The sequence below is a fragment of the Drosophila subpulchrella genome, chromosome 3R (genome assembly GCF_014743375.2).
Source record: "Drosophila subpulchrella strain 33 F10 #4 breed RU33 chromosome 3R, RU_Dsub_v1.1 Primary Assembly, whole genome shotgun sequence".
Lineage (NCBI taxonomy): Eukaryota > Metazoa > Arthropoda > Insecta > Diptera > Drosophilidae > Drosophila > Drosophila subpulchrella.
In genome coordinates, this window is record NC_050609.1 from 1 (window position 1) to 14,169 (window position 14,169).

The window sequence follows — 14,169 nt, forward strand, 5'->3', positions numbered from 1 at the left end:
GCTTTTTTTGGGCGTCGTCGATCTTCTTTGGGCTGTTGATTTTTTTTTTTGAATGAAGAGAACTGAGGCTGGGCAGTTGAAATTTTTGTAACAATTAGGCCAAAAATTGTTGTGTTTATGTTTAGGGGTAGCTGTTTTACAAAGCGTCAGTCCCTCTCCCATTTCTCAGTTTGAAGCAAAAGGCAAGGAAATTGGCATTGAATTGGGATTTGAAATATATACAAAATATCTATTTTGATATTGTGTTCTTTATCCCTCCTAAGATACATAAATAAAATCAAAAACTCTTCGAATTCTCGAACTCTCGATATATTTCATGCACTCTCGTATTTAGAATATACATATCGTTGGTGTACATGTTTATATAGAATAAATGCTTTTGGTATTGGCCTTAGCTTGAGATTAGATAGTGGAACAATAAATATAGCTATATAGTATCGTATATATATAATAATGCCCGATCGTCTAGCCCTTGAGCAGGCAGCGGGAGTAGAACTCCCGGTCGATTGCGTCGTTTGGAATGTACGAGCTCCACTTGAAGATCAGCGCCAGCGTATCCCCGGCGGCCATGTGGTCCAGTGCGATGTTGAGGAAGCAGTTCCAGTTGTAGAAGAAGTGACGCCCCAGCTGCTCCTGTTCCACGCCCGAGATGCACTCACAATTGGCGCAAATCAGCTTGCCGCGTTGGAGTTCAACGAACTGTTCGAAGCAGCGACCCCAGGCGCCAACGCTCAGTTGCTTGCCAACATCTGCCAGTAGTTCCGGCAGTCCGTAGTTGAGAACAATGGCCACCACCTTGGTGAGGTTCTGTTCGGCTAGGTAGAATTTAGCTAGGACATCTAGTAGTGCCGGAACACACTGCACCACATCGAAGCACTTGACCTGCTCGCCACGGGACCAGAAATATCGCAGAAGCACGGCTCCAAGTTCATGGTACAGACAGGAGGTATCAAAGCGCAGCGGAAACGAGCAATGCTCACACTTTACAATCTCCGCATTTTCGGGCGCATTTAGCAGCACAAATCCCGCAGCTATGTGATCCCGCGTGGCATCGTCCACCTCCCAGATCAGCTCCGGATCCAGGTAATCAAAGTACATCTCATAGCAGTTGCGTTGCGCTTCATCCGGCGTATCACCATGCTCCACCATCACTTGGGCCAATTTCTCGAGCAAATTCACCAGCTCCCCCGCGGCATACTCATCAAACACTCCTCGATATCGATCGACGCACTGCGTCCGGCTGAATTTAGCGCTCTTGGCGATCAGGTAGAGATTGTAGAGGGTCTTCTCCTCGGGACTGATGCGCGGAGCCTGTGGAACCGGTCTTTTGCAGCGGCTCACAATCTCCTCCTCCTGATCCTCCCCTCCCGATTCGTAGCGCGCCTTGATGTCCTTGAACGGCAGAGAACGCTCGCTGCCGGGATTAGTTCTCTGACCAGCTGCTGCTGTTCCTCGGCAAAAATATTGAACTTGTACTTTATGATGTTCTTGCCGAATTTACCAGTTACCGTCAGCAGGGCATCCTTGAAGTGTCCCGACTTGAGCGGCTGTTTCAGGTTGTCGCAGAAGGCGTTCTCCAGAACGTACACTCCTTTTTGTGGCGCTTTCGCTGAGCTTCCGCCGCTTAAACTGCGCTCAGTGGTGGCTGAACTTCCTCCCGAACTCTGCGTGTCCAAAGCGCTGCCTGTGCACTGTGTGATGGCATCGAAAATCACGGATATATCATTCAGCAGCTCGTACTCCTGTCGCTCGATCAGCAGTTGCTTCAGAGGATTCAGCTGCTTTAGCTCGTAATCCTCGCGAGCCTTGTCCGCAAAGTACCGCACATGCTGGCGAAGTAGATTCGCACAGGGCAGCAATTTGGACTGCTGCATGAGGGAAACGGCGTGCGATTGCAGCGTCTGCAGCTGGACACTATAAAGTGCACCAGATTGGGTGAATACGAAGATCTCCGATCCAGAGGAGCGGCAGTCGGCGATCCTTTCGAACTGATTGCACCACAGCACAACCGCCGATCGTCGCACATCGAACACATACAATCCCAGCTCTGTGAAAGCCAACAGAAAGTCCTCGTTCAGCCTTTGGACCTTGGCGAACTGCAAGGTCTGCGGCTGATAGTCCAGCAGCTCGGCATTGGCGTCCAGTTCGTCTGCTCCGCTGCCAGGTCGCTGAATCCTCGCAGGTGCGGTGGCCAGGGCGGCCTTGAATTGGTGCGTCTGTATTACCTCGCCCTCGAAGTCCACCTCCCAAACGCGACTGCCTGGTCGGGCGCAGTAGATGCGAGATGGCTGCACAGACTCCTGCGGCGAGACAAAGAAGCAGGCTCCAAAGGCGCCGTCACGCGGACGATTCCCTATCTGAAAGATAAATTACAAAAGAGTGATTAATATAATCTATTGGGTAAACATAGAGCGCTGCAAAATCAATAAAATATAGTTGCCTTTCATAACCACAGCCCAGTAACTCAATGACTTCTAGGAATTACAGCTTACATAAGATAGCGACGTTGTTGCACTTGAAGTGAAATCAAGCGATAGAGATCTAACAATTATAGCTTATATTGTGAGTCTCCTTTTTAAAGCGCATATAGATTATTAAGTAACTCATAGAGCTAATCTAGTAACAGGTCCGCCTTCTGTGTTAAGTGTTTTTTCAGATCTTAAAAGTGTTATTATCTGAAGAATTACGTTAGGGACTCTGACAAAAATTTAATTAAGGATAATCAGATAAAAAATAGGAAACAAAAATGTGGCAAGGAACTCTATGCAGATCTAACTCCCTTAAACTCTCACCCCTGGGTTCAATTAATGATAAGTGATGCGATTATGAACCTGGACCCACCTGCTTGTACTCCTCGTACTCCGTATTGCAGAGAATGCACTTTGTGCAGTTGGACACCAGCAGCAGGGACTCAAAGTCGTCGATCTGGACGATGGGGGAGTCCAGGTAGAGCAGCGGGTGCACGGTCATGTTGAGCAGCAGGCTGTGCCCGATGAACGAGGAGAGCAGGACGAGGCTGACCTGTCCGCGGGAGTCGCCATAGTAGAACTGCTTCTCGTCCTGCGTCCAATGGATGCAGCTCACCTGCACGGATTGGTCCAGGTGCGTGAAGATCACCTGCGGCGTCGCCTGGGCGGACAAATTGACGGCATACACGCAGATGAGCGATCGTTGCGTTGCAAAAGCCACATATTTGCTATTGGCCGAAATGCTGAGACTGGTGATGGCTCCATGTTTGTTGGGTATCAAGAGCAGGAACTTGCCGTTCCGATTGAACAGGTACAGCGATCCGGAGGAGGCCCCAAAGATGATATAGCTGTCGGAGATGTCGAAGCAGGTGTACTAAGGAGGGGGATGAGATTCATCGGTGAGTGGGTGGCTATCAAATTACAGGTGAGATTCGCTTCAACTGGATTGCTCACCTTGATGCGATTGTGGTGTTTCAGCGGCAGCGACAGCGACAGCGAAAAATCAATAAAGTTCGTCAGGCAGTAGGCGTCGGCCATCTTGCGGGTGTTTTATAGTTTCAAATCGTTTGCTGATCACATAGCTTGTTCGTTAATCGGGATTTATTAATTGCCTCACTAATCTCAGGCAATTATTAGCTTTAAAAAACTTGTGTTTTTATCAGCCAGGCAAGCAATTTATGTACACAGGTCGTTGGAACTGTCTGGCAGCTCTGTTAGCGCTGGCAGGTGGTCGATAACAAGTGGTTGTATTTATCGGTCTTAAATGTTTATTTCTATTTGTTTTTATTTAGTTTTATGCTGCTATGTGTTTTAGGCTGTGAATAAAAAGAATTGGATTTCAGGTAATGTTTAATAGCTAAATGTTCAATTTTATTGATTATAATTGTAAGTGAAATATCTATATTATTGAAAGATTTGTAGCATGTTTTATATCATTTCATTTTACAACAACGCAATTAAAACAAAAAGTATTTAGAAATCCCATTTTTGTAAATATTGATACTTTCTAGTGTTGTAAAATGCCAATAGCCTTGTTTACCTTTCTTTGAATGCATCTGGCAACGCCATAGACAACAGCTGTTGGTTCAGTTTTCACCAAAACTTTCAATAAAAATCCAAGAAGTTGATAGACATTACTATTAAATATGCTAAACATGAAGTAATACTCTTATAAAACAATGAGTGTAGCTAAAAACAGCATATTTAGTCCCCGTTTGAACAGCTGTTGGCTGTTACCTCCCCCAACCGCAAAAGCTGCTGTCAAATAAACGTCAAAACAGTCGCGCGACTCGCCAGGCGAATGAAAAGTGTTAAAAAAAGTGAAATGAGGCTTAAAGGCATTAAAAAAACATAAATAATTAACCGGGGAATACAACCAACTCGCATATGTACAGAGAAACCAAAGTGTAGCAATGGGCGACAAGGAGGAGCCCGTAACACCCGCTCCCTCGCCCACGGAGGAGGGAATGGCCAACATGGGGACTGCTGGAGCCGCTGGGATCAGCCCCAAACTTCGGGGAGCAATACCAACGTAAAGATCGTGATCATTGGAGCCGGAATGGCGGGACTGTCGGCCGCCAATCACCTTCTACAAAACGGCTGCGAGGACTTCATCATTCTGGAGGCACGGGGCCGGGTGGGCGGACGTATAGTGTCCATACCGCTCAGCAATAATCAGAAGGTAGCCATCGTTATATAACCCCCAAGCACCAAGAACCAAAACAAACCGCAATCGAAACCATAGGATAGGATTAAACAACTCCCGATTCGGAAAAACTTTGAGCATGTTGTAACAGATTCTTCGCCCCAGAAGTTGATTATAGATTTTTCCAAGCACTGCGCAGTCGGTCAGCTGTTCTCGCTTTTCATCGGTGCTATTTTTATAAATATTCCTGTTTTGTTCCTCAGTTGCCTAATGTTAGCTTTTTGTGTGTTACATGGCCCCTTTGGGCCCATTAATTTATTTAATTGCACTCAATGTGGCTTTCAGATATTCAAAGTCCCCACATGTCAATGATTTTCTTCTGTTTATTTGCATAGTTTTGACCGGTCTGGCGGTGCCTTATCAAGGAATTTGTTATACAACTTTCTTGGCAACGTTTGGGTAGATAAGATAGGGTTTTTCTGAATTAAGACAATGATGACGTATCTAGTGCAATGCCCTAATAAACTCACGGGTTTGCGGGCCCACGATCACGTAGCTAGTCTTATATATAGGGCTGAAAAAACCGCCAGTATACATGTTTATAAGGATAGGTATAGGTCCTTAATATCTAAAATATATTTTTAAAGTTCATTGACGACACCCTTTATAAAATAATGCTTTTTAGTAGCATTTATTTCACAATATTTCATTATTTCATAGGCAGTAGCATGACTTAAACTATTTTAGTTAGTCTTTTCGTTAATGATCTAAACATGATTATTACAAAAACTTTCCGCTTTTACGTACTGTCTTTTGCATTTTAAATTCACTTTCTACGCCCCCTAAATAAAATGATCTAGGTCAGTTCTTATCTGTTTATCACCGGCAAGTTGAACGCCATTTATCTATTTTTAAACAAAAAGCTTTAGTCAGTCACTAGTCCTAGAACACCAATTTACCACTGGAACACTCTCAAATTATCTCACTTTTATTACGCAGATTGAACTGGGCGCCAACTGGATACACGGCGTCCTGGGCAACCCCATCTTCGAGCTGGCCGTGCAGCATGGTCTAGTCAGCGTGGTAAACGTACCAAAACCGCACAAGGTGGTGGCCACCACGGAGGACGGGCACCAGGTGCCATTCAGCATACTGCAGGAGATCTACGAAGCGTACGTCTGTTTCTTGAGGCGCTGCGATGAGTATTTCCTGTGTCAGTACAGCCCGCCGCCGGATATTCACAGTGTGGGCGAGCACATTAACTACGAGATCGAGATCTACCTGAGTGGCGTGCAGGATCCTAAGGAGAAGCGCCTGAAGCAGTCCATCTTCAACTGCTTGCTGAAGCGAGAGACCTGCATTACGGGCTGCAATAACATGAACGAGGTGGATCTCCTCGAACTAGGTGAGTGCCTGGAATATTGGAAAAACATATGCAAACTGAAACATAAATGTATTCTCCCGTTTAGGCAGTTATACGGAGCTACAGGGTGGCAACATAGTGCTGCCGTCTGGTTACAGCTCCATCCTGCGACCGCTGGGTGCCCAGATACCCAAGCAGTCCATCCTGACCAAATGTCCAGTGAAGAAAATTCACTGGAAGCGAAAAAAGACCTTTACCGGACTGGAGACGGTTGATGAGAACTCAGAGGACGAGCACTCGGACGACTCGGAGCGAACAGTGACGGAAGTGCCCACGGGGGGACTTCGTGGCGGCTCCGTGGAGTCAAACTCCAGCGGCAATTGTGATTCTCCTGCAGGACATGTTCGCGTAGATTGCGAGGACGGTCGAGTGTTTCATGCTGCCCATGTGATATGCACCATACCACTGGGCGTGCTAAAAAACAACCATCGAACTCTCTTCGATCCTGTGCTGCCGCAGTTCAAACAGGAGTCCATCGAGAATCTCATGTTCGGCACCGTTGACAAGATCTTCTTGGAGTACGAACGGCCATTCCTTAGTGCCGATATATCAGAGATTATGCTGCTTTGGGATGACGATAAGCGGGATATGAACAGCACCGAAGAGGAGCTGGCCAGCGAAGCGTATCTGAGCAAGAATTGGTTCAAGAAAATATACTCATTTGCCAAGATGACGGACACACTGCTGCTGGGCTGGGTTTCGGGTCGAGAGGCGGAGTTCATGGAGACACTGCCCCACGAGGCGGTGGCGGAAAAATGCACGGAAATACTGAGAAATTTTCTTCAGGATCCCTATGTGCCCAAACCGAAGCGATGTGTGTGGTATGGCAAAGGCAAATAATTTAGTTTGATGTTTTTATATTAACCAAAATTCCCTTTGCAGCACTAGCTGGAAGTCGCAGGACTTTACCGGCGGAGCTTACACCTCGATACCCGTAGGGGCCACTCAGGAGGACATCGAAAACCTTGCCCAGCCCCTATACGCCACGCCTCAGGCCATGAAGGTTGTTTCTATAAGCTATTTTTATTTTGTAAATCTAAACTAATTTTATTGTATCTCATTAGCCCGCCATAGTCTTTGCCGGAGAGCACACCCATTCCAGTTTCTACTCTACTGTACACGGCGCCTATCTAAGCGGACGGACGGCAGCGCAGCATTTGCTGGCCAGCGAGGAGCCAGACGAGATCATCATGGAGTCGGAAGGCAGCGATCTGAGCGCCTGGATACAGGGCATCGCCCTGGACTGAGTCTAAGCAAATCAACGATCACTCATCGATTTTGTATTATAATTTATTATCGTTTTTCGTACACTCTCTTCAACGCTTTTTAGCTAGTGATATTTCTTTTTTTCGATTGTAATTTATTTTGCTAACGTCGTAAAACGATTTAACTATTTTTCGTACATCCCTTGTGAGCATTTGTTTTATTTTGTTGATGCAATTATTTTGTAATTTATTTGGAACCCGCTTGTACAATACTATAAATAAAAGTAACGATTTAGCTGAGCTGATCAATGTGCTGCCAACACTAACAGATCGTGCACTCGCAGCAGCTTTCAATGTACTTGGACAAAATGTGTGCACAAAACATAATGTTGTTTAGACCTAATTACCGATTAGCAAACATAAGTACATAAATACAAACATAATGCCTATTTTTATAAATTCGTATTTAATGTAGAAAACCTTTGCAACGAGTTGGAAATGAGACGGTCGGAGGCTGAGTGCAACAAATGTATATTTAAAAGTAACTATTGTTAACGTTGACTATTTTGCTAACTAATTTATGCATTGGTTGAATCTTTAAGACGGGAAAGCGAGAGTTGATAGTCATAAGACCGTTTTAACTATTGGATCTGCATATTTACTTGTGACAAAATATATCGACTTGTACGCATAAATAAATAAAAGAAGACGCTAAATTATTAAATAAAATTTGTAATCTATTACTTAACTTATATATTAAAATTGTAATTTAATAAGTAAATGGAAGCTTGATATTATAATGGTAGAAAAACATATTTTTGGTTCATCGCAAAGAAAAAGGAAAAATATCAAGTAGGGCTTTAGGTTTCAGTCCAAAAAATGTACATTTCAAAGTATCTCTTTAAATATTTGGAATAACTTTCGATTCCAGGCATTTCAAATTTCTTGTTATACAAAAAAACGAGTTATACTGGGAGGCGGCAATTCTTCATAAGCGAAAAAGGTAATGTAAAATTAAGTTAACCGAACGATCCTCAAAACAAGAAACAGATGTAAACATTTTACGAAATTCTTGTACTAGAACTTCTTGTTATTAGCACCGACATCCTTACTTGTATGAAATGAAAAAAAAAAACAAAAAATCCTTCGAGCCGGATTTGAACCAGCGACCTATGGATTTCTATTTGCATGTCTTCCAACTACAGTCCACCGCTCTACCAACTGAGCTATCGAAGGGGGTGTGCTGAGGTGCATGTTTTTTCCCCGGTATCCATATAATCGCGAGCGTTCGGTAGACTTTGTTTGGTAAATAGTCAAACTTAATTTAATATTCAGATTGTTAATCCATCTATTGGGGCCTCGGATATTTTATGACCATCTGCTTCTTAGTATTTTCCTTTTGATTGTTGGTGGTTTTTAAATAACAATCGCCAGACGGAGTCGTTATAAACGACTAGTCTATTTTCTGTATCAAGTGCTTAAATTCATATAATTATAATTTTTTTAATGCGGGTTTTCAAACCAATTGGCATCTCTTAAAAAAAACAATAAAAATAAAGCAAAAAATCCTTCGAGCCGGATTTGAACCAGCGACCTATGGATTTCTATTGCATTTTGAACCAACTACAGTCCACCGCTCTACCAACTGAGCTATCGAAGGTTGAAATTACGGGCGGCCAATGTGAGTTTTGTGCATGCGCACAAACGAGAAGTTTGATTTCTGTTTGTTAATTTTATTTAATTATCCAGGTCAAAAGAAATGGTCAATTTTGTTCGTTTGCACTTACGGACTTTTAAAAGGTGCACGTTTAAAATAACTTTATAAATTTACTGTTGAACTGTTATTATTTTGAGCTGGTATTATAATATGTTTTAATTACATTTCATTCCAATTTTCACGGTTCATCAGTTTTGCAGTTATATATTGAGCATTTTTCAAAATTGCAGTCCTGTGATTAAAAAATAATAAAATAAAATAAAAAAGATTACATCTTCCGATCCTTCGAGCCGGATTTGAACCAGCGACCTATGGATTTCTATTGCGTGTTCTTCCAACTACAGTCCACCGCTCTACCAACTGAGCTATCGAAGGTTGAATTCGTTGGCGGCAAATTCGCCTTATGTTCACGAGAGAGGAGGGGAAAGTAACGAAAAGAGAGCCGTTCTCTTGTTAAACTGCTGCATGACATACAAATGCGCTCAAAATAATAGGTCTTGCTATAAAATGGGGTATTTCCAATAGTAGTATTTTAAATTTCAAAAGGTTTTTTCCATACTATGAATATAATTTGTAAATGGTACAAAATAAATTGTATAACAAGCAATTTGATCACCTTTACATTTGTTCCTTACATTCTTACATATTCCACACTAAGCGTTTCAAAGACTGTATTTTCTTCACTCATCTGTTTTTAGAAAATAAACGTATCAGTTTATTATTTAAATTGGAGGAATCGGAAGATTCATACTTTAGAAACAACATAAAAACTATCTTATCTTGCATTGATCATGACTAGTTACCTTCCCGCCGCTGTGTCCAGACTAGAGGGTGCGACCCGAACTGATGTCTATATATATCCATCTCGTTCCAGCCCCGACGAGTGAAGCGTGAGCAGAGCATTGGACTCCAGCTAGCGGTGACTTTGCGAGTGCGAGTTCGCTCCCAAGATTGAGCCCCACCAGCGTAAAAGCGACCGCGGCGCCGGCGACGAGAGTAGTTCGTTCCCAGAAGCCGGCTGCAGCGGTCCGTTGACAACTTCGATTCCAGCTCCTCCACCACGTCGATACTCTTGTCTGTCTTTTGCAAACATAGAGGCGTCACCCTTTGGCTAACGAATCCGAAACTCTCAAGAGTCGTTGTTGTGCAACCTACTATCAAAAACCGCATTCGTACGGATCCATTTCACACCAATATCCGCAAGATGTCGTACCACAAGCCCGAGGCCAAAACCGTCCAGGATTTGAAAGATCTGGCCCACAAGCTGCGAATTCACTCCATCAACGCCACCCAGGCCTCCAAATCGGGGTAAGCTAACGCATAAATGGAAACCCATTAGTAAATCAAAGTGTGCATATATTTGTGAGCAGCGAATTTCAAAAGTTGTGCACCTTGCACTTGTTGCTTCAAAGGTGACCCCTCTATTCCAGGGGCGGTTGTAGAAAAGGTTTACAAAGGGGATTATGTATTTGTTTTGCCAAATTTAATTTAAGTTATATAACTCTCCACTTTCACATGAAAGTTTTAAAGACCGGTTTATTTTAAACACCCCCCTTAGCCACCCCTGACTTTCTGTTGCCAAGCCACGTGTTTTCCTGTGACTTTAGTGAATTTGCGAATTTTGTCGCTCTGTTTGCGTACTCACTGATAAGCCACATTCACCTTAATTTCTAGGCTAATGTTATTTTGACCTTCGACAACCTTGAAAAATTAAGCTTTTTCTGTTACTGCTTTTTAAATTCTGTTTTGTTTTTGTGCGTGGCTTTCAAAAAGCCGACGCCGCCAATACCCACATATGTACATATGTACCTACACATGGCGTGACATACAAAAATACAAAGAGCGGCGTTTGATATATGAAAGTCTGTATATAAAAGTGTTGGAAAGCACAGCTTGTGACGGGAATGAAAGGGATGGGAATATTAATGGAATGATCCCCTGCACTCGAGATTTACGACCTTATAGCTTTCAATGTAATTATATCTCGGATAGACGCGACCAAAGTATTACTGCAACAGTAAATAAAAATAGAGTATGCTGATAAGGAAAACACTTTTATCGCCTCCATTAGTTTTTCCGTGTTTTTTTTTTAACGGTTTCAGATAAGATCTGCTCTATATGCTCTAAATGTGACCTCTGCCGGCGAGATAAGCCGGGTTTGGTTACTCACTGGCAACGATATGACCGATTAGAGGTGACCAGCTCAAGTGTGTTCCCCGCATGATAATCGAAAATCACTGAAATTGATAAAATAGTCGAGCCGGGTCATTTCTGACACTCCGTATCACCTTCATTAGTTCTTGATATGGCTGGAGGAAATGGGGACGCACTTGGGAACTATCTGGAAACACGTGCGTCCACGCAGATCAGCATGCAACCCCATCGTGAAACCCACCCTAGAATTTGGGTTTTTTTTGGGGATCAGGGAAGTTCAAGGTCTTGAAACCGGTGAGGAATTGCGATGAATATATTCTAGCACTTGTACATACAGGAAAATCACACCATATATGTCATGTTGTTTACGCGATATGGTTTATTTATATGTCTGGGGGTAAGACGAGCCCCCCTTTTTGCCTAGGGTTGCTTGTTTATGCGGTTGGAGTTGTGCCAGATTTGCAATTCTCTTTTGGAATTTATCTTATTTGTTGGAACACGATAGCATGGGAACTCAGAGTTCTGCAAATTGGAGATAATACTATTTATTTATACATTGAAATTGGATACTCTTGATATTGAGACTTTACAGAAATCTTAAACCTTCGGTTTATTTCAAGACATTTATAAAAAGAATCAGTAATGATTAAAGCTTTTAACAATATTAACGAAATAGATTCAGTTAATCTTAACATATAACAAAAAGTTTAAGCAACAAAGTTTTATTTTTTGCTAAATTTTTCTACACATACTTTCCTTTTCCACCTCGGCCTTTATAACGAAGGTCGACTTCTACTCCGGTTCAATAAACACCTGCCTCAACCTCAATAAAGTACACAAAGTCTGTTCTACAATCTAATATTTTGCTTCTTTTTCATTCGTTATAGCCATCCCACATCATGTGCCTCGATCGCCGAGATCATGTCCGTGCTGTTCTTCCAGCAGTTGCGTCTGAACTTGAAGCACCCTCGCGATCCCTCCAGCGATCGTTTCATCCTGTCCAAGGGACATGCTGCTCCCATCCTTTACGCCGCATGGGCTGAGGCTGGCCTCTTCCCCATCGAGGATCTGAACAACCTGCGTAAGATCGACAGCGATCTCGAGGGTCACCCCACGCCCCGTCTGAACTTCATCGATGTGGGCACCGGATCCCTGGGACAGGGAGTCGCCGTCGGCGCCGGAATGGCCTATGTTGGCAAGAACTTCGACAAGGCCGACTACCGCACCTACGTGGTCGTGGGTGATGGCGAGTCCGCCGAGGGATCCATCTGGGAGTCGCTGCACTTTGCCGGTCACTACAAACTTGACAACCTTTGCGTGATCTTCGATGTGAACCGTCTGGGTCAGTCGGAGGCCACCTCCCTGCAGCACAAACTGGATGTGTACCGCGATCGTCTGGAGGCCTTCGGCTTCAACGCCGTGGTCGTCGATGGACACGATGTCGAGGAGCTGACCAAGGCCTTCCATTGCGCTGCCATCACCAAGAGCAAGCCCACCGCCATCATCGCCAAGACCTTCAAGGGCAAGGACTTCCCCAACATCGAGGATTTGGACAACTGGCACGGCAAGCCGCTGGGCGACAAGGCCGCCGAGGTGATCAAGCATTTGGAGGGTCTGATTGTCAACAAGAGCGTCAAGCTGGCTCCCAAGCCTGTGTCCAAGACGGGCGCCGCTCCCGAGGTGGACATCAGCAATATTAAGCTGAACACGCCGCCAGCCTACAAGCTGGGCGATTCCATTGCCACCCGTCTGGCCTACGGCACGGCTTTGGCCAAGATCGGACAGAACAACGTGCGCGTGGTTGCCCTGGATGGCGATACCAAGAACTCCACTTTCTCCGACAAGCTAAAGAACCTCGACCCGGAGCGCTACATCGAGTGCTTCATCGCTGAGCAGAATCTGGTGGGCGTGGCCGTTGGAGCCGCCTGCCGTCGCCGTACCGTGGCCTTTGTGTCCACCTTTGCCACCTTCTTCACCCGTGCCTTCGATCAGATCCGCATGGGCGCCATCTCGCAGACCAACGTGAACTTTGTGGGCTCCCACTGCGGCTGCAGCATCGGTGAGGATGGCCCCTCCCAGATGGGTCTGGAAGACGTTGCCATGTTCCGTACCATTCCGGGCAGCACCATCTTCTATCCCTCGGACGCGGTGAGCACGGAGCGTGCCGTGGAACTGGCCGCCAACACCAAGGGCGTCTGCTTCATCCGGACGTCGCGTCCCAACACCTGCGTGATCTACGACAACGAGGAACCCTTCGCCATCGGCAAGGGCAAGGTTGTGCGCCAGAAGAGCTCCGACGAGGTGCTTCTGATCGGAGCTGGAATCACTTTGTACGAGTGCCTGGCTGCCGCCGATCAGCTGGAGAAGAAGTGCATCACCGTCCGTGTGATCGATCCCTTCACCGTGAAGCCATTGGATGCCGAGCTGATTATTGAGCACGGCAAGCAGTGCGGAGGACGTGTGGTCGTTGTGGAGGATCACTACCAGTGAGTTTTATCTAGAATCTTTTTAGGACACTCCTTTGCTAACTAGATTCTTTTCTTTATCCCCTTCAGGCAAGGTGGTCTGGGTGAGGCTGTGCTGAGCGCCCTGGCTGGCGAGCGCAACTTTGTGGTCAAGCACCTGTTCGTGCCCACCGTGCCACGCTCGGGTCCTCCTACCGTCCTCATCGACATGTTCGGCATCTCTGCCCGCCACGTCGTCAACGCCGTCAACGAAATCCTCAAGGATTAGGAATCGAGACTCATAAAGTCATCACCCGGCTACATCCATTTACCGCCTACAGGAATTCCCCCAGTTACTATTGACCCTTACCCCCATCATTCTCCTCTAAGATGGTTGATATACTTTAAAAGATTTGCACTGTAACATCAGGAAAATAAATTATCTTTGATAAAAGTATTTCAACAGAAGATATTTTTGTAGACATTTTCTTATTGGGGGAAAACTGATCTTATGTATGTTTATTAAACTTTAAGGTAAACTTTTTATGTAAATAAAAATTGAAATGGTTTAAGTAAACTTTACATGGATTTTACTATTACTTAGGATATTTA

The 14,169-nt window shown here is 44.7% G+C and overlaps 2 protein-coding genes, 3 non-coding genes and 1 pseudogene across 5 annotated transcripts; 2 read left to right on the top strand and 4 right to left on the bottom strand.

Moving 5' to 3' along the window:
• Nucleotides 1-331: 331 nt before the first annotated feature.
• LOC119552812 lies at nt 332-3,681 on the bottom strand (annotated as a pseudogene).
• Nucleotides 3,682-4,345: 664 nt separating this feature from the next.
• On the top strand, nt 4,346-7,691 carry LOC119552819 (peroxisomal N(1)-acetyl-spermine/spermidine oxidase-like). Its single transcript, XM_037862671.1, is given in 6 exon segments — nt 4,346-4,465; nt 4,468-4,650; nt 5,614-6,019; nt 6,084-6,858; nt 6,920-7,040; nt 7,102-7,691. Coding segments are annotated over 6 exon segments (1,752 nt in total). The 5' UTR covers nt 4,346-4,381; the 3' UTR covers nt 7,285-7,691.
• Nucleotides 7,692-8,384: 693 nt separating this feature from the next.
• Trnay-gua lies at nt 8,385-8,478 on the bottom strand. The gene is made up of 2 exons: nt 8,442-8,478; nt 8,385-8,420 (listed from the first exon to the last, which is right to left on the bottom strand). It is a non-coding gene; the product is annotated as a tRNA-Tyr (tRNA).
• A 330-nt stretch (nt 8,479-8,808) lies between these two features.
• Nucleotides 8,809-8,902, bottom strand: Trnay-gua. The gene is made up of 2 exons: nt 8,866-8,902; nt 8,809-8,844 (listed from the first exon to the last, which is right to left on the bottom strand). It is a non-coding gene; the product is annotated as a tRNA-Tyr (tRNA).
• Nucleotides 8,903-9,240: 338 nt separating this feature from the next.
• On the bottom strand, nt 9,241-9,334 carry Trnay-gua. The gene is made up of 2 exons: nt 9,298-9,334; nt 9,241-9,276 (listed from the first exon to the last, which is right to left on the bottom strand). It is a non-coding gene; the product is annotated as a tRNA-Tyr (tRNA).
• Nucleotides 9,335-9,909: 575 nt separating this feature from the next.
• On the top strand, nt 9,910-14,025 carry LOC119558281 (transketolase-like protein 2). Its single transcript, XM_037871659.1, has 3 exons — nt 9,910-10,267; nt 12,001-13,599; nt 13,669-14,025. Exons 1-3 carry the CDS (start codon nt 10,164-10,166, stop codon nt 13,844-13,846), a joined length of 1,881 nt encoding a protein of 626 aa, XP_037727587.1. The 5' UTR covers nt 9,910-10,163; the 3' UTR covers nt 13,847-14,025.
• Nucleotides 14,026-14,169: the final 144 nt, after the last annotated feature.